This window comes from Typopeltis vanoorti, chromosome 4 (genome assembly GCF_054136105.1).
Source record: "Typopeltis vanoorti isolate ZY-2024b chromosome 4, IOZ_Tvanoo_1.0, whole genome shotgun sequence".
In the NCBI taxonomy this organism is placed as follows: domain Eukaryota; kingdom Metazoa; phylum Arthropoda; class Arachnida; order Uropygi; family Thelyphonidae; genus Typopeltis; species Typopeltis vanoorti.
The window spans coordinates 89,555,106-89,575,113 of NC_143552.1; the positions used below are offsets into that span (position 1 = coordinate 89,555,106).

General features: G+C 37.4%; 1 protein-coding gene across 5 annotated transcripts in view; it reads right to left on the reverse strand.

Moving 5' to 3' along the window:
* LOC150107485 (kynureninase-like) overlaps positions 1-20,008 on the reverse strand; it is a 413,072-nt gene that overhangs the window by 384,539 nt on the left and 8,525 nt on the right. For all 5 annotated transcript variants that reach the window (XM_090391901.1, XM_090391902.1, XM_090391904.1 and 2 more), the window contains exon 2: positions 8,570-8,740. In XM_090391901.1, the coding sequence (XP_090248027.1) occupies positions 8,570-8,735 (166 nt within the window). In that variant the 5' untranslated portion in view covers positions 8,736-8,740. The remainder of the gene's footprint in view (positions 1-8,569; positions 8,741-20,008) is intronic.

A 20,008-nucleotide genomic window follows, 5' to 3' on the forward strand; every position in this document is an offset into this window, starting at 1 on the left:
AGTGAAACGAAAGACTCCAATTTAGTTCAATAAGAAGATCTCAACACAACAAAACTGAATGTGAACCATCAGATAGATGTAATTATACCAGAATACATCAGTAATTGTACTTTCAAATAGCTTGATACATGGAAACAACACACATTACAAGCGAGAGGTCTCCCAATCATGCATATTAACATCAGAAGCATCCGAAAATATTGGTTATTGTTACAGGCTTATCTGAGGAATTACACTGATATTATTGATATATATTGATTCTTACAGAAGTATCCATAACTAATGACGAAGCGACTGCTTTCCAAATTCCAGGCTTCCAACAACATAGATCATGCCGCCAAACAAAAAGAGGGGGCGGAATATTAATATTTATCAAACAAAAATTAATAGCAAAAGAAACAGCCTATCGGTTTGAGCATGCTGAAACCCTTTGCCTCGAAATCACTAATACCACCAATAGACAGGATCCCATAATACTAAATGCTATTTACAGGCCACCAAACCTAAACATGATAAAATTCTTGCATGAACTCAATTGCTGGCTTTCAAGCCAAGAAATATGCTCAACCGAATACCTAAGGATAATTGGCGACATAAACATAAATATTGCAAACGACAACCAGAACAACACTGCACAATACCTAGACACGCTATCCATGTATAATCTAATACTAACAATAACATCATGTACTAGAGAAGAAATATTCGGAAATACTATCACTGCCCCCTGTCTAGATCATACAAACCTCCGAGCACCACCAAACAGTTACACTGCATCAGTCATAAAGTGCAAAGCAGCAGACCATTACTTCACCGCTCTAAACCTGCACACCAAGACAATATCAATGCAATGTCCCACGGAAAAAAAGCGACAGAAAACAATAATAGACGAAGAAATAGTCAACCACGAAATAAGAAAAACAGACTGGGAACACCTGGCATCAGATTCAGCAGATATCTTATACAACAACATTAAACTCACACTGGAGGAAATATATAAGAAAGCTACAAAGAAAGTCAGAATTCGTTCAAAAACAACACAAAATCCTTGGATAACACAAACCTTAATTCTAGAAATACACAGAAAGGACGCTTTATGGAAAGAATTAAAGCGATATCCAAATAACACAGCTTTAAAAACTGAATATAAGATAACAAGGAATCGCCTTACAACACAAATCAGAAATGCCAAAAGAAGCTACTACAGAAACAAACTAACCTCTGCACAATACAACATGAAACAAAACTGGCATCTGATCAATGAGATGCCAGATTTTGTTCCCAACACGACCGCCTCCGAAACCATAAAACACAGCTTCATGAAAGACGCAAAGACTATCCAACAACTAGCAAATGACTTTAACCAATACTTTGTAGACTCCAATCAAGAACTGCACAGAAATATTCCCCCAATCACAAAACGAGACCCTCCACTTGGACTGCAATCAAAGCAGACATTATGGTTCCCAACCATAAAAGAAGCAGAACTTCTCTCAGCAATACATCAAATTAAACCAAACATAGGCCCAGGAATTGATGGTATCAGACCTAAAGATATAAAGCAACATGCAACTAGTTTAAGTCCTATCCTACTAAAACTAATAAATAAAATATTTAAAACAACACAAATCAGAAATGCCAAAAGAAGCTACTACAGAAACAAACTAACCTCTGCACAATACAACATGAAACAAAACTGGCATCTGATCAATGAGATGCCAGATTTTGTTCCCAACACGACCGCCTCCGAAACCATAAAACACAGCTTCATGAAAGACGCAAAGACTATCCAACAACTAGCAAATGACTTTAACCAATACTTTGTAGACTCCAATCAAGAACTGCACAGAAATATTCCCCCAATCACAAAACGAGACCCTCCACTTGGACTGCAATCAAAGCAGACATTATGGTTCCCAACCATAAAAGAAGCAGAACTTCTCTCAGCAATACATCAAATTAAACCAAACATAGGCCCAGGAATTGATGGTATCAGACCTAAAGATATAAAGCAACATGCAACTAGTTTAAGTCCTATCATACTAAAACTAATAAATAAAATATTTAAAACAGGACAGATACCAAGTATACTAAAGACCGCCATAATCACACCCATATACAAACAAGGAAAAAGAAATTTAATCAGCAATTACAGACCCATAGCAACATTACCAATTATCAATCAAATTATGGAGCGGATCATACGGAAGAAACTCACAGCATACACTGAAATCTTTCATATTATCCCCAAAACACAATATGGTTTTCAGAAAAATAAGGGAACAACATCTCTCTTGGAAGACTTTACAGACGTAATTAATACCGCCTTAGACAAAAACAAACGTGCCATGGTAGTTTTTATTGATCTAACTAAAGCATTCGATACACTTACACATCAAACCTTGTTAGAAAAGCTGAGGCATGTTGGAATAGACGGGCCTCTTCACAGGTGGTTTACAAACTACCTTCAAAATAGAAAGCATATCACACGTATCGGGTCAAAACGAAGCAGAGAGAGCTACCAGTAACCTGTGGAGTACCACAGGGAGCTGTACTCTCTCCAACTCTATTCAACATTTACACGCACGATATTAATCAGCTACCACTCAAAGGTAAGATATTCCAATACGCAGACGATACAGCAATAATATCCATCCATAATAATGCAAGCATAGCCTAAACAAATATGCAACATGACATAAATCTGATCATAGACTGGCTCACGAAAAACTCCATACACCTAAACTTAGAAAAGACAAAATTAATGATATTCAGAAATCCACTGACTCGACCAGTTGATAACAAATATATAACCATCCAACATCCACTTTCCAACATAAAAAACACACAGAACAGCAACACCACTACAATCACTCAGGTTGAAACAATACGATAACTTGGAATTTATTTCGATGCAGATATGAACTGGAATAGCCACATAAACCATCTACACAACAAACTCCGAACAATAAGTGGTAAACTCTACAGGTTAAAAAGACATAGTTCACCTACGCCTAAAAACACTAATATACAAAGCACTATGCCAAAATATACTAAGGTACGCTATAACAACGTATGTTTTGTGTGCACCCTAAAAATTAAATAGATTAATGTCGCTACAGTACAAAATGATAAAACTGATCTTTTGGGAACAAAGAGAAAATAACGACCTTATATACATTGCAATGTCAGAACACAAAATACTGACAGCAAAAACATTTATGTCACTATGCAGCTTTGCTGAAACATTATTTCGATGCCAACTACAGGACAGTCAGATATACATACCGTATAACAAGACCTCAGACTACTAATTATATCACATATAAATACAATAATCACTACGGAAAGGCCACGCGAAACTTCTACATCCCAGACATGATAAGCAAATTACCTTTTGAATACAGAAACCTTACAAACTACAATAGCCTGAAAAGAGCTCTAAGGACATACTGTGAACAAGAAACACGCACCCAAAATACTATACAAACTTAATGAAACACAATATATTCGTTCAGGCTTCCAGTTCAGCGACGCATCAATACATTCCAAGTTATTGTGTGTGTGTGTGTGTGTGTGTGTGTGTGTGTGTGTGTGTGTGTGTGTGTGTGTGTGTGTGTGTGTGTGTGTGTGTGTGTGTGTGTGTGTGTGTGTGTGTGTGTGTGTGTGTGTGTGTGTGTGTGTGCGTGCGTGCGTGTGTGCGCGCGTGCGTGTGTGCGCGCGTGCGTGTGTGCGCGCGTGCGTGTGTGCGCGCGTGTGCGTGAGTGCACGAGCGCGAATTTCTCAATCATAGATTTCGTAGTTTCCCAACACAGGAAAAAAAAACAATAAATAATAACTAACTGGGGTCATCCTCAGATAAGCTTACATATAAGCTTCGAGGATGAAAGCAGAGAAATTAGTTCTCATTCAAGGTGTATCATATGTAACCAAGTGCATGTAATATACGTATCTGATGTAAACCAAAGTATTTAATGTATGTGTTATATGTAAACAAATGTATGTAAAGTAAGTATCATATGTATACAAATGTAAGTAATGTATTATATGTAAACAAATGTATGTAAAGTAAGTATCATATGTATACAAATGTAAGTAATGTATTATATGTAAACAAATGTAGGTAATGTATCATATATAATCAAATGTATGTAATAACTGTAACAAAAGCATGCAATATAGAGTGATTATATCCATTAATATTGTATATATAGAGTGTAAAATTGCAAAGAAACATCTGTAATAATCATCATTATGAATATTATAATAATATATGTTGTAAACAGTTATTGTTATTATTATTATTTTAAAAAAAACTTTAAGTACGAGAAAGTATTTGTTATGCATAATTGTCTTCATATAATGTATGTAATTTATCTGAGAAATAATGTAAAAAAATTATTATTATTATTACAGGCAACTGCAAGAAGTCCTTAGACTCAGGAAACCCTAAACATCATGGCAAGAAATATTCATATTCGCACAGTATCTATCATACTTTGCTTTGAGCTCATTCACAGTCAGGGCATTCACAAAAGACTCTGCCAGCTTATTCCACTCATTCACCACTCACCAAGTAAAAAACCTAGTTCTAACACTCTTGCTCAGTTTCCATGGATGGCTCCTAGTTCTCCCACAACCAGACCTGTTATGAAAAATTTCCTCTCAATTAATATTGTAAAAACCCCTCAGTAATTCGAATGTCTCAATCATGTTGGTTGGTAGTGCATGAGAAGTGGTAAAGGAGTGTCTGAGAGAGGTAATGGCTGACTGCATACCTAGAGTCCGGAAAGTAAATCAAGTGGGAGTTAAATGGATGAATAACACCATTAAGCTTGAGTTGCAAAAAAAGAAACAATTGTGGAGGGAATGACCTGCAGGCACAACAACACTGCAAAGCACAGGCCAGAAGGATAACTAGTGTGGTAAGAAAAGCAAAAGCAGATTATGAAAGGAAATTAGCAAAGGAAATGACACAAGCTAAAGAGAATCCCAAACAGTTCTTTCGATATGCTGCAAGTAAAAGTAAAAATGTACATGGTAGAATGATTTTCAGGAATGCTGATGGTAATGAGGTAACTAAATCAGTCGAAATAATAGAATACTAACTGAACACTTTGCAAGAGCATATCGTTCAGGCGGTGATATTGTAGGAATGAGGGAACCAATGGCTTATACAGAAATTGAGGTGAATGAAGTGGAGGTGAATACTGAATACTGAGATGTGAATACATCTGTCGGATTGGATGGTATACTAGCTCGAGTCTTGAGTGAAGCGGCAAAGGAATTGTCAGTGTCCTTTACCACATTGTTTAATTAAAGTCTCAGCTCTGGGTTAGTCCCAAGATGGGTGGAAAGAGGAGAAAATAGGTCCATTGCATAAAGGAGGCTCCAAGACTGCTTTTGCAAATTACCAACCAATCAGGAGTCGTTGTCAAGGTATTGAAGAAATTATTCATGAGCAAAATGCAGGAAGGGACAGATGGAAATTGGATACTGTATGGGGGCAAGATAGTTTTGTAAAGGGTAGATCATGCCTCATAACTTGCTCACGTTTTATATTACAGTGTCAGCTGAATTAGATAAGGGTAATGGGTTTACAGTGATACTGCTGGACTTGCCAGCCTTTGACAGGATACCACATGGAATTCTAATCAGTAAACTGCAGCATATAGGGATGGATATAGGACTGTGAGATGTGTAGGAGGGTGGTTGATGGAGAGATATCAGAGAGTAGTTCATTCAGGAGTAGAGTACAAAAGAAGGTCTATAACTAGTTATCTGCTGCAGGGTTCTGTTCTTGGACCACTGCTATTTAATTTGTTCATTAATGATACAGGAAAGGATCTGAGAGGAACTGTTCATTTATTTTCTAATGATGCAAAGTTGGGTACAGCAATAGTGAACACGCATGATATCAAAATTTTGCAGGATTGTTTGGATAGATTGGCAGTCTGGACTAAGGAAAATGGATATCAGTTTCACGTGGCAAAGTGTAAGGTATGCATTTTGGGGTGAAAAGATTAGCAGCAATATACCACATTGATGGAATTGTACTCCAGGAAATTGACGAAGCCAGAGATTTGGGAATGTTGGTGGATATGGAGTTGAAGTTTAGGTGGCACATAGCAAAAGGGGCTAAATCAGCTCATCAGATCAATGGTTGCTGAAGAATACTTTTGACGAGTAGAGACAAGCAGGATATTGTTCCTCTTTATCGAGCCTTGATAAAATCCCATCCAGATCTGGGCACCAGGCTTTCTTCTTGATGGAAAGGAGTTAGAGAGGATCCAGAGGTGAGTGACCAAGATGGTAGCTGGTCTATGGAATGAACCTTACGAGAACAGGTTGAAGATCTGTTGGTTACAGAAATTGGTTGATAGGTGCAAAATTGTGGAGGTCATTCGCTCCACAATTGTTTATTTTTTTGCAACTCAAGTTTAATGGTGTTATTCATCCATTTAACTCCCACTTGATTTACTCTCCGGACTCTAGGTATGCAGTCAGCCATTACCTCTCTCAGACACTCCTTTACCACTTCTCATGCACTACCAACCAACATCCAGCCCTGGCAGTTTTATATGCCATGGCACTGATCCAAGCAATTTCCTAAGCTTGTCATACTTACCAGACCGATAATTCCACATATACCCTGTCTTAATTGAAAACATTTAGTTTTCAATTAAGCCACACATTTAGCCACCTCCCAGGTCAAGACCTTATGATCACTCTCACCAATTGGTGGAAACGTAGTCATATTCGTTATAGACAAATTCCCAGATGCAGTTACTAAATCGAGCACTCTCAAACCCCTAGTACATACCATCACGTGTTGTCTCAGGTAGTTATCCCTTAGTAACTGCATAAAATCCATTTCCTTCCTCACATTTGTCCTCTCCTCCTTCCAATCAATGTTACCATAGTTGAAATCCCCCATAATAATTACCTATCTCCCAATCATTGAGTCTATTTGCCTATGCATACTATTTTCATCATCTATTTCATCGCCTGGTCTATAGCAGCACCTAACTGTATATTTTGTTCTGCTGGCCTCAATCTCACACCAGACTGCCTGAAATGTGCTAATTTCGCTATCCTAACTATCCCATTCTGGTTTGTTATCCTTCGTACTAATTCAGGCATATTATACACATTCTTACTCTCAACTGCTTCACTGATGTCTGCGTATCCACTGAATAGCTCCCCCCCCCCAAAAAAAATCCTCTAATTTCTCTGATTCTGCACATCCACTTTCACTTCATTCAGCAACAATTTTTCCAGTCTGCGAACACTAAATCCATTCAGATGCAAACATCCTTCTTGTATAAGTCCTTTCCCCCTCCCTTCAAACTCACTGCACACATCCACAAACTCCATACCACTCCCCCCTGCATAACCTATGCATAGAGTCATTCGCAATTATGGCCCTCCTTCTCAACTCTACTCTGTCATACCGCGGCAGCAGGTTCACTGTCTTAACTATCTCACTCTTTTCTTTTGCTACTTCTAATAATTCTTTCAAGTCCTCTCTCATAGCAAATCTCATAATCAGCGCCTGCAGCAAGATAGCTCAAACAGATTATAAATACCGCAACGATCAAGTGGACAAAATAATTCATTAGCATATATGCAAAAATTATGGCTTTCCTACTTCTGATAACTTGTGGCAGCATAAAACAGAGACAGTATTGGAAAACGAAACAGTAAAACTTCTCTGGGACTTTAGAATACAATTTGGAACACAATAGACCTGACATCACAATTATCGAACATTGACAGGTTTGGATTATTGATATGGCAGTACCCAGTGATAACAACATTAACAACAAAGAACTGGAAAAAATTACTAAATATCGAGATCTGGCAATCGAAGTTGGCTGGCTGTGGCTTAAATACACCAAAGTCATCCCAATAGATCGGTGCAATTTCAACGAAGCTATCTAACTTTTCACAGCAATTAAACATCAGAGAAGTCACCCCATATGATCTTCAAAAAAACAGCATTTCACGAAACAGTCCATATTTTACGATGCTACCTGACAGGTTATTTTAGATTCTTAGATTCAAATTATTGTTTGAATGATATCTTGTTTTGACTGTGTATGAATTATGCGAATAAAGTAATAATAATAATAATAATAATAAACTGCAAAGCTCATTTAATTGGTATCATGTACAAATATACTACTTGAATTATGTTTAATCCTAACCTCATATGTTGTTCTTCGTCTGAAATTACATCAGCGGAAGAATGTGTGTCACATTGTAGCCACCTGGCATCCTGAAATGATTGACTAGATAGAAATATATGTTACAAAATCATAATATAAAATATGGCCGCAGTGTATAAAAGCAGAAATGGCTCTGTGTTCAGTCAGTGTAATTGAATAACATCGCGTTATAAGATAATACTGCAAAATGCAACTTTTTTTTTTTTTTTTAAGATTTTCCGGATTATTTCAATGCTTGGGTCCCTTCGCGCTGTCTCGCTTCCAAATTTGTGTCCTGCGACAAGTAAATACTCCCTCTTTTTCTTCACCCCCCCCATTCAATTACAATAGTTACTTACCAGAAGGAAGATCTTTCTTTTTTGGATAGTAAAACTTTTCTCTGAAATGCTTAAGCGCATCTTCATCGTCCAGCTTTTTTGCAAATTCAGCGCTCTCAATATCTATGTTCCACAATTTTGCTTTAGCTAGCAAAACGGCACTAGGACTTTCAGAATTATTGCTCATTTTATCTTAAAATAAATAAATAAAAGAAACATAGGTTAATCAATTATGACAAAAAAAAAATAAGCATAAACAAGTAAATGAGTCACCTGATTTTTTTAAAATCAAATAATGATAGCATATTTGTTTATTCAATAACCACAATATTACACAGCTTATGAGAATACTGCTCACAAAATGATTGACGCACTGGTCAGCAAAGACAGCTTTCCTTTTGTAAATGAAATTGATTTAGGTCATTCTGTAGTATTTCCTGGTGCTACAACCACGGCGCTTGGCCGCACGAAGGAAGACTTGATTTCGAGTCTAGTCGGCGACTAGAGGAAATTTTTCTAAGCCTTTTTTTCGACCGGTTCCCGAGTTAGTCGATCTCTGGCACGAGCAAGCAGGTTTTTCCTCCCGGAAACTCGGGTTTTTCGTCCTGTAAACTCAAGAAAATCGACCGTAGAACCCACATTATTTCAGACATTAAATATATTGTGTTAGGGTTAGGGACCACGAGATGGCGGCACATTTGAGCCGTCTCTCTTCACTGAGTACCGCTTAATTAGTGATAGCCTTGGGCCATCTATCTCTGATTGGTACCAGTGGAGATTGAACTGCCCACTCAGTCTCCAAAAGTTAGATAGGGCTAAATGGCCTCGCCTACTCCCCGTATACGGGAATAAAAAGGCGTTAGTTGATTTTTTTTTTATTATAAATAGGTAATTGGATCTTTTTTTAAAAAATCAGCTAACGCCTTTTTATTCCCGTATACGGGGAGTAGGCGAGGCCATTTAGCCCTATCTAACTTTTGGAGACTGAGTGGGCAGTCCAATCTCCACTGGTACCAATCAGAGACAGATGGCCCAAAGCTATCACTAATTAAACGGTACTCATTGAAGAGAGACGGCTTAAATGTGCCGCCATCTCGTGGCCAGAGATGGCGGCACATTTAAGAGATTTTAAGAGATTTAAGAGACGTAAATACTAGTAAATGCAAATCGAAAGGAACATAAAAACGTTGTCAAGAAACTAGTAGTTAAGGTTACACGTTCGCGTGACAGAGACTGAAAGGACTTATTGTTCTTATTCATTATCACGCATGCGTGTTTGTTGTAAAGTGTAATGTGATTACTGGCTAGCTGTAGTTCAGATGGATTTAGAGAGGGTATCAGGTTTTTCCACGAACTGTTTAGGATTTCACCCTGATTTCTATTGAGGTTTCTGCCGGTTATTAACACTATTGTGGCTTCCTTGAATAAACGATGTCTGTAGTCATCATCCAGATATGGCATGGAGCTGTTTTGCCACTCTATCTTGTGGTTAGACGTAAAGAAATGATGTGCTAAGCCAGAAGAGATAATTCTCTTGTGGTTTACATCACCAGCATGTTATTTTTATCTGATTTCTAAACTCCGTGAAGTTTTTTCGATGTAGGCAAGACCACAGGAGCAAGGAATGTAATACACTCCTGTATATTTGTAGATGGCACCTTATCTTTTGGGGATCCTAAAACATGTCTGATGCTGGTGATTGGTTTGAAGACCAATCTGATGTTGTAGGCTCTAAATATTCTGGTTATTTGATAAGAAATTGACTCGATGAAAAGGATCACTATAGTAGAAATGTGCTGGTAATTTGATTCTTCTTGTCTGGGGTTGTCACCGATAGATATTTTTCGATGATGTTTGGAGGATATCCATTTTGTGATAATGTGTTGACTATTAGCGAGTGTTCAGTCTGTGTATCCTCCTCTTCTGATATAAAATTACACGAGGAAGAGGATACACAGAATGAACTCTCACTAATAGCCAACACATTATCACAAAATGGATATCCTCCAAACATCATCAAAAAATATCTATATGGTGACAACCCCAGACAAGAAGAATCAAACTACAGTAGAAATGTGATTCCAAAGGGATCACATTTCTACTGTAGTGATCCCTTTCATCAAGGCAATTTCTTATCAAATAGTCAGAATACTAAAAGCCTAAAACATCAGAGTGGTCTTCAAACCAACCGCCAGCATCAGACATGTTTTAGGATCCCCAAAAGATAAGGTGCCATTCTACAAATATCCAGGAGTATATTACATTCCTTGCTCCTGTGGTCTTTCCTACATCGGATAAACTTCACGGAGTTTAGAAATCAGACAAAAAGAACATGTTGGTGATGTAAACCACAACAGAAGTATCTCTTCCAGCTTAGCACATCATTTCTGTACGTCTAACCACACGATAGAGTGGCAAAAGAAGCTCCATGCCATATCTGGATGATGACTACAGACATCGTTTATTCAAGGACGCCACAATAGTGTTAATATCCTGCGCAAACCTCAACAGAAATCAGGGTGAAATCCTAAACAGTTCGTGGAAAAACCTGATCCTCTCTCTAAATCCATCTGAACTACAGCTTGCCAGTAATCACATTACACGTTTACAACAAACACGCATGCTTGATAATGAATAAGAACAATAAGTCCTTTCAGTCTCTGTCACGCGAGCGTGTAACTTTAGCTACTAGTTTCTTGACAACGTTTTTATGTTCCTTTCAATTTGCATTTACTAGTATTTATGTCTTTCCGTAAACGCCTTGAAAAAGCTAGACAGTTTGCTGACGAAACTGGTTGGCTATAATGTAAGATGTTTGTAAATGGTCAGTATTAAATAAGTTTTTATTTTTAATTATCAAACGACCAAATATGTTTAGTTTAAACAGTCTCACTGACTATGTTATTGTTGATTGTGATATTTTCTCCTTGGTGCAGGACACTAGGTGTACAGGGGATTTGAAATTGGAAGTGCTTCCCATTAATCTTCAGCATGATAAAATTGAATTACATATTGAAAAGAAGAACATGTTAGAAAGTTTTAAAGGAATAAAAGTTGAGCAGCTCTCATATATGAACTATAGACTGAAATATACAAACATTCAATAAAAAATGAAAGAGGTTGAGAACAGAAATCAAACCTTGGAGATTCCGTGGCAGGCTCTGAAGAAATGATTGATTCAGCCGGAGAGGCATGTGGCGAGGTTGTCTGCAAGAATAGAAAAATCAAACTCTATTATGGACACAGGAAGTTAAAGATGCATTGAAGGAGAAGAAGAAAGCATATCAAAAGTTCCGCAAATAAGTCAGCTTGCGTTTTTAGAGAATACAAGAATACTTCTTGATATTCTCTTAGAGAATATCAAGAAGGTGGCAAGATATTCTGAAAGTTGTTGAAGAAGCTCAGAAATGGAGGGAATAGCATCTAAAAGGAATTAGAAATGATAAAGGTGATATGAAATCTGGAGAAAAAGATATCCCTGACGTATGGAGTAATTACTTCGAAAATTACTAAATGAAACTAGCAGCGATGAAAACAGTGGTAAAAAACACTGACCAGGCATGCAATCCGGAATATATATCCATACTTGAAGGAAAAATCCATCAAAAGTCTGAAATGTGGAAGGGCAGCTGGAGTAAATGATATTCGACCAGAAATGCTCAAGTATGGTGGTATAAAAGTTTTACAGTGGCTGCACTGCGTAGTTCAGAGGAACGAATTCCAGATGATTCGAGGAGCTCTCATAGTAACCACATATAAAAATTGATATAAAACTCAACGTGAGAATTACAAAGATATTTTCCTACTGATTGTTCCTGATAAGATTTATGCAAGTATAATTGAAAAACATTTTAGAAGTTGAGAAATCGTGGGAGTATAATGATGATCTGTATTTAAAGTTTGTAGACCTGCAAAATGCATATGACAGAGTGCCAAGAGAGAAGCTATTCAATACGCTATATTTATATGGTGTCAATGGGGCATTATATCAAGCAATACTTAGTCTTTATTTGAGTTGTACATCAGCAGTTAGAATTGAAGGAAATACAGGAAGATGGTTTAGTGTTAAATCTGGTGTGAGACAAGGATGTACATTATCCCCTCTGTGATTCATTATCTATATGGATCACATTATGAAGGAAAGTGGTATTAAACATGATATCAGAATTGGAGATATTAATGTCAGCTCATTGGTTTATGCGGACAATGTTATACTTCTAAATAAATCTCCTAGAAGTCTGCAAGATTCCCTGACTAAACTATATAACTCTTGTAATAGATTTGATAACAAGACAAAGACAATGAAAATAGGATGCCTTGTGAATGGAGAACCTATAGAACAAGTAAAACATTTCAGCTACTTAGGCACAATTTTTTGTGAAGATGGTAATTTAAATATGGAAATAGTCAACAGAATCAATAAAACTGGTATGGTAGGAGGTCAACAGAATACATTTATATGGAATAAGAGAGAAATTAGTCAAAACACTGAATTTGCTGTATACAAGACACTGTTAAAACCAATTTTAATATATGGATCTGACTGCTGGGTTAGCATCAGAGCTAATCTCAGGTGGTATGGTCACTTAAACAGAATGAGAGAGTTATGCTGCCCACTATACAGTATCACATCCCTATCCACCCACTGTTGTAATTAACTAATGTATCTGGATATTTTTTATAATGAAAAACAGTATTTGATATCGCACCCAAACTTATAACCTGCCATAAGGCACCCTTTCATCCTGTAGATATTCCACTACCACCGCAATCTATTCAGATACTACGTTTCTGCTTCCTATGTGAAATAAATTCACTTATAATGAATAAACTGCTAGAATGTATATGCAGAGGGGAGTGGATTGTACATAAATAAATATGGAAATCAGTCGTTATAAAGTTGCAGTTTTATGGGAGTATCATCAGATGGGAAATGAGTATTATTATCATCATCATCATCATCATCATACGTATCAAGGATTTAGGCCTAGTATGGCCTGTTCCGGCCTTAGAAGTCTTTGTTGAATCGTTTAAGAGGACGTCCTGGTTTTCTTTTTCCTAATGGCTTGTACTTTAAGGCTTGTTTTGGTAATCTTTCTGTTTTCATTCTTTGAACGTGTTCCATCCATCTATGTTTATATTTTTTAATTTTTTCAATTACTGGTTCTTGGTTTAATTCTTTCATAATTATTATAATAATGAGTATTATTATAATGAGAAGAAATGAGGATTATTACAATGAGAGGAAATGGGACTATCTGACTGACATAATGTTCACTGGGATGAAAGGGAAATAAATAGAAGCAATGAAAGATGTGGAACAAAGTCTAAAAATACTTTCATCTGCTTGTATACCAATGCAAGAAGTATAGAGAACAAGTTTATGGTTGGGTCTTCCAGTCGACCTCGAACAATCGGAATAATGTAAACATAGTTGACTGGAATCGAAGTTGATAGGTATAGCATTTTTAGATAATACAGAAGTGATAAAAATAGAAAGTGGTGTATTACTGATGATGGCAAACTAGATGTGGCCGTTTATTTTAATGGAAGTAGGGAGTAGTAATGACAGAGATTTTAAAAGTGTTTGGTGTGAAATGGGAAGAGCTATTTAGTTGTTTTTCCCTAGAGACGGGGAAATATTTTAAAAAATTGGTTACCTAGTACAAAAAAAAAGTAATCAAAATGGGGTTCAAACTTTTAATATTTTAACTATCAATATATAAACTGGGCCAGCCTGGTTGCCGAGTGGTTAGCGTATTCGCTCACCAGCCAAGAGGCTGTGGGTTCGAAACCTGCGTAAGAATGGATGTTTGTGATTGTCTTTCACCTTCATACATTAATTCACCCAAGTATAGATGCTCTCCCAATATGTACTGGTACATGGGAGTAGTAGACCCAAACCTCCCGCAATAGGAGAGGCATTCACCCTGCACTGGTTAGAAAAATAGGCTGTTCATCATCATCATCATCATCATATAAATTAGAGGAAAGAAATAGTAGACGTGAGAAATGTGAACAGAATTCTTGAGTGATCACTATCTCATATGCTTTGTTGATGGAGAAACTCTTGGGTTAAGGATAATAAATTTAGTAAGAATAAGAGATTAGCCCCTGGTAGCTCAGTCTGTTTCGAGGAAGCCCTTGTTTGGAAAGACCCAGGTTCTAATTCAGTCTGGTACGCGAAGAACCGTTATTTCACAAATGAAAGTGAGTTAGCTGATACGAAAGCAGAGGATTTTAATCTACTGAATATATTTATCATATATTATTTAGTCTATAACATTGATAAGTCAAGGTACCACATTGATCACGTCCTGGCTCTCCAACGGTGGAAGACAAGCATATTTGATGTGCATACTTGTCCTGGAGCAGATCGTGGTACAGATTATGAGCTAGTAAGAGCCAGAGTAAGAAGAAGACTCCGAAACCTTCCAAGTCAGGCACATCCCACTAGATTGAATGTTAGTATTTCACAGAGAAAACATCAAATCGATTGGATGATGTTTTTTGAAGACCAGTGAGGAGAACTCACCAGAAATGCTTTAGGAAGGAGTCAAGGTTATAATACAGGATACAGCCAACAAGAAGTATCTCGACCCAATAAGAAGACCAAGAGATCCATGGACATCAGATTTAACATGGGATCTAATCGAAAGAAGGTTGTTGGAAAAACAAAGAAACTCAGTGACTGAAGAATATGAGAGAGATTACATAGAAAAGTCAGATGAGCCATCAGGGCCGGACAAGGAAAGATTTTATACTAAACAGTGTGAAGAGATAGATTTCCATATAAGGAAATGCGATTATAAAAGGTGTTTCGTTTACTTCGGTACCTAAAGCACAAGTTTAAGCCCAAATTAAATATCATTAAAGACAAGAAAGGAGCAGTGCTAACAGAAGAACTAGAAATCAAAAACAGATGGAAAGAATACTGTAGGGAACTGTACACCAGATGTGATAAAGAAAATTTGGAGAAGCCTTCTCACGAGGAAAATTTCGAATTGCAACCTCCTCCACTTAGGCATGAGGTTGAAAGCAGTTAAACATAATAAGGCTCCAGGTGCTGATGGAATCCCAGAAGACTTAATTAAGGCTTCAGCTGATGTAGGAATAAGAGTAACAGATTAATTACAAGGATATGGGAGACAGGATCATGCTCAAGAGAATGGAAGTCGGTTTTCATATTTTCATACTATTGCATAAGAAGGGAGATGATTTCAAGAACTATATAACAGTTAGTTCAATCTCTCGTGCAAGCAAGCTTTTATTAAAGATCGTTCTAAATAGTATTGGAGGAAAAGTCGAGGCAAGAGATGCCTGACGAACAAGCAGGTTTTAGGAAAGTAAGGGTACAGAGATCAGATCCTTTGTCTTAGACAGATCATAGAAAAGTATAAAGAATTTTGACTCCCTATGAAAATGTGTTTCATAGACTAAAGCTTTTGACTGTGTCCAGCATGTAAAACTGTGGGAAATAATGAAAAGAACTGGTTTTCCTCAACAAACTATCAAGTTGATAGCTAGCTAACTTGTTCAGTAAGCCATGGTAAGAACAGGTGTTGGATTAACTGATTGGCTTCAGATTGGAAAGGGAATTAGACAAGGATGCCTACTTTCTCCACGCTTGTTTAGTATTTATGCTGAGGACATCATGCGTTTAGTACTAGCATTGGATGAGCTCAAGACAGGAATTAGAAGAGTTAGTAAATTGATAGCAATCTCAGGTATGCTGATGGTACAGTACTCCTCTGTAATGGCAAGGAAGAACTAACAAATGCTTGACAAAGTTAACGAGACCAGTAAGAGTAAGAACAGATGGAAAATTCAGCTCAATCCTGGGAAGACAAAGCTTATGCTTCTCAATGGAAATACAGAAAGCAAAGCTTCAGAGAAACAAGCATATCTTAATGGGAAAGAAATAAGGAGGTCAGTAAGTTCAAGTACCTAGCATCCATTATTAATGTGAAGAATTACTGTTCAGGCTACATCAGAAGACGAGCAGAAACGGCTGAAACAAAAATTAGAGACTTTTCTAAAATCTGGAGGGATGAATCTTTCTCTCTCTCTCTCTCTCTCTCTCTCTCTCTCTCTCTCTCTCTCTCTCTCCACAGGAACACAGTTGAAGATTTTGGATGCAGCTATTTTCCCAACAGCAATTTATGGATGTGAGACATGGAACCTAAACAAGTCGAAAAGGATAGCTGCCTTTGAGATGTGGTATTACAGAAGGCTGTTGAGGATATCATATACTGAAAGGAGACAAATGGATAGGTGCTAGAAAAGATTGGTAAAACTTGAAGACTCCTTAATGATATTGACAGAAGAAAATTGAAATACTTTGGACGCACATTGTATTTCAATTTTCTTCAATGAAATGGATGGATGGACGGTGTACATGGAGTGACTGATCTTCAGAGAGTTGAAGCATACATACTTCAGGAAAGCATACAACAGGACCATGTAGCAAGAATTGGTTTGGCACATTACCAATCATCTTAGTGACCATTCGGAAATGGTAACTAAGATTACTGGTGATTGCCAGATGGATGGATAGGCATAGACGTAGCCACCTAATCCTGAAATTATGGTCATAAAAGAGATTGTGCTCCTTAAATGCTGCAGTTGTTATTATTGTTGACGGCTGATGATGCTGTGATTGTGGACAACATATCAGCTTATCAGTTAGTTAGGTTTTAATGGTTATTAATAGATCCATCCAAGGGTTGTAATTGACTTGTAAGGCCTCCAGGAATGACAGCTAATTCTGTATTCATTTCTTTTAGAAGCTTCTTGGTTGATTCTGTTTTATGTGCTCTGAATTGATCCCACACTAGCATCGCAGGCTTTTTAAACAACTGGACGTTTTGCCCATATTTTGTATCCATAATTTCATTCCTGTTTCGTCCATCCATCCTTTATCTTGAACGTCGATAATAATACCACGAGGAATTTCATCTCTGGGTAACGTTTTTCTCTTGAAGATTAACAGGGGGGGGAGTAGTTTTGTTCCGTCCGGGCAACAAGCTAAAACTATAGTGTAGTAAGTTTTTCCGTGACCTGTTGTTTTGATCACTATTGATTTGGTGCCTTTTGAATCTACTGTCCGATTTGAAGGAATATCAAAGATTAGAGGCACTTCATCCATGTTCGCAATTGGATTAAGCTCAAAGTTAAATTTCCTTCTCGCTGATATGACAAATCTATGGAATTCTATAATTTTAGCTTCATAGTCAGCCGGCATTTTTTGGGATTGAGTGGTTTTTGTACACATGCATAACCCGTGTCTTTTCATAAATCTAAATCACCGTCATGGTACTTTAGATCCAGGAAAATCTAAAATTCCATTAACAGTTGCCCATCGTTTCGCTTCAAAAATTATAATTTTCGTGGAAACAGATATTCTCATGTTTCGATGATTTGTTACCCAATTTTTCATTTGCACTTCTAATTCTGGCCATTTTTCTAGGTGCGAACGAAATTTTTCTTGTGTTCACATAGCAGTTTTAATTGTTCCTCTTGTTTTCCCCACTCGCGAACCATTTTTTATGTTGGTGGTGGACCAAAATTTCTTTCTGCTGCTCTGTTTCCATATTGTTTTGCATAATTTATCACATTTAATTTATAACTCACGTTATATGAAAATCTTTTTTGTTTACACTCATTTTTTTCTAATTTTACGATAAAAATTTTAGCGACTTATAAAAAATAATTCAAATGAACCGCACAAAAGCACATATGTGTACACACTAATGACTATTGACGTTCTAAATCGGTCATTCACCCACATGCAGCGAGATAAATTAGGTACCTACCTTCAGTGGCGTACTTACTAATTTTATTAACATATTGCGCCAGTAATTGAACTTCGCTAACAGCTTCGGTACAGTGTAAAGATTCGTATTTTAATGTCACCTTCGGACCATAAGACGCACCCAAATTTTAGGTCAAGTTTTCTATGTAAAGAGGTACGTCTTACGGACCGAAAAATACGGTAATTATTGCCTATTGCGGGTCTTTTATTCAAACCATAAATTACCACCAATAAGCGCCGAAATCAGTGAGAGAGTGAGACATATTTCAGGGTAGTCGAGTGAGGTTTGGCGCGTAGAGGAGAGAAGATTGAATTTACTGGAGTGGTAGTCGGATACATAATGCGTGATTTTTGAATGAATTCGAAACGTTCTTCATTTTATGAAATATCAAGGTAAGACTTTGATTAGATGCAATTTAATTGCTATTGCTTTCTTTAGCCCTACGCTTGGTATTGCTGGCAGTCCTTTGCGGCTGCGGGATATTCTACAAAAATTTCTGCTCGCAGTTCTTTAGACCTGCGGGATTTTTATTAACGCTCACCCGCAGTTAAAACGATATGAGCGTACCTGACCTAGACGTATTCGTTGATTTGCTCGATAAAGAGCCGGCTCTTGTACTTATTGATAAACTCCAAAAGAAGTTCAAGCTGACATGGCCTACTAGCCCGATCGACCCGACATCATTATCAAGTCACTCGATAAAAGGCTAGCACTCACTTTTATTAAAAAGCTTCTCAAAAAGTTTGAACGGGATTGGCCCGGCTACTTAAACTTATATTCTTCACCTGAAGTCGACGTTGAGAAAAATGAAGACTCTCCTCAAATGGAGGAAAAACTCAATCTAGTTGTTTCTACCTCTAATCCTTCTGATCAAGGAGAAATCCACGCTCGTAAGAAGAGAAAAATTCTCGCTGCTGAGCCAACAAATGATGTTGGTATGGACAAGGATGTTCCCATTTCAGATCCCTCTGCCTCCCCCAATGAAAAGGTGCCACCGATTGTCCTAAGGGAAAAGCAGAGATGGACAACACTAAGAATCATCATGGCTAACTTACAAATAAGTTATAGATCTGCTAAAAATGTAGATGAAGGCATAAAAATTCAGCCCACCACGGTGGCTGATTATAGAAATCTTACAAAGGAACTGGATGCAAGAGAACTCAATATCACACATTTTCACTTGCCTCAGAGAAAAAATCTGAAAGTGGTCCTACGAGGAGTCTCCGCGGATATTGACACGGGTGAAATAGTTACTGATCTTAACTTACAGAATCTACCTCCCATAAAGGTCACTAGAATGTTTAGATCAAATAAGACAGCTATACCTAAGTAGAAATTCATAACATTTACAAAGACATCTATAATCTAAAATCAATCTGTGGGCTCAAAATAACCCAAGAACCATTGAGAAAGAACGAATCTTCTGAGCAGTGCCACAGAAGCCAAAAATTTGCCCATGCCCAGAAGCTATGCAAAGCTCAGTTCAGATGCCTAAAATGTGGCGAGAATCACCCCACAAACACCTATGCCAAGCCAAAATCCACCCAGCTAAGTGCGCTAATTGTGAGGGTTCTCACCCTGCTAATTATAGAGGATGTATACATCACCCCAAAAACAGATGGAACGATCCAAATCATCAATCTTC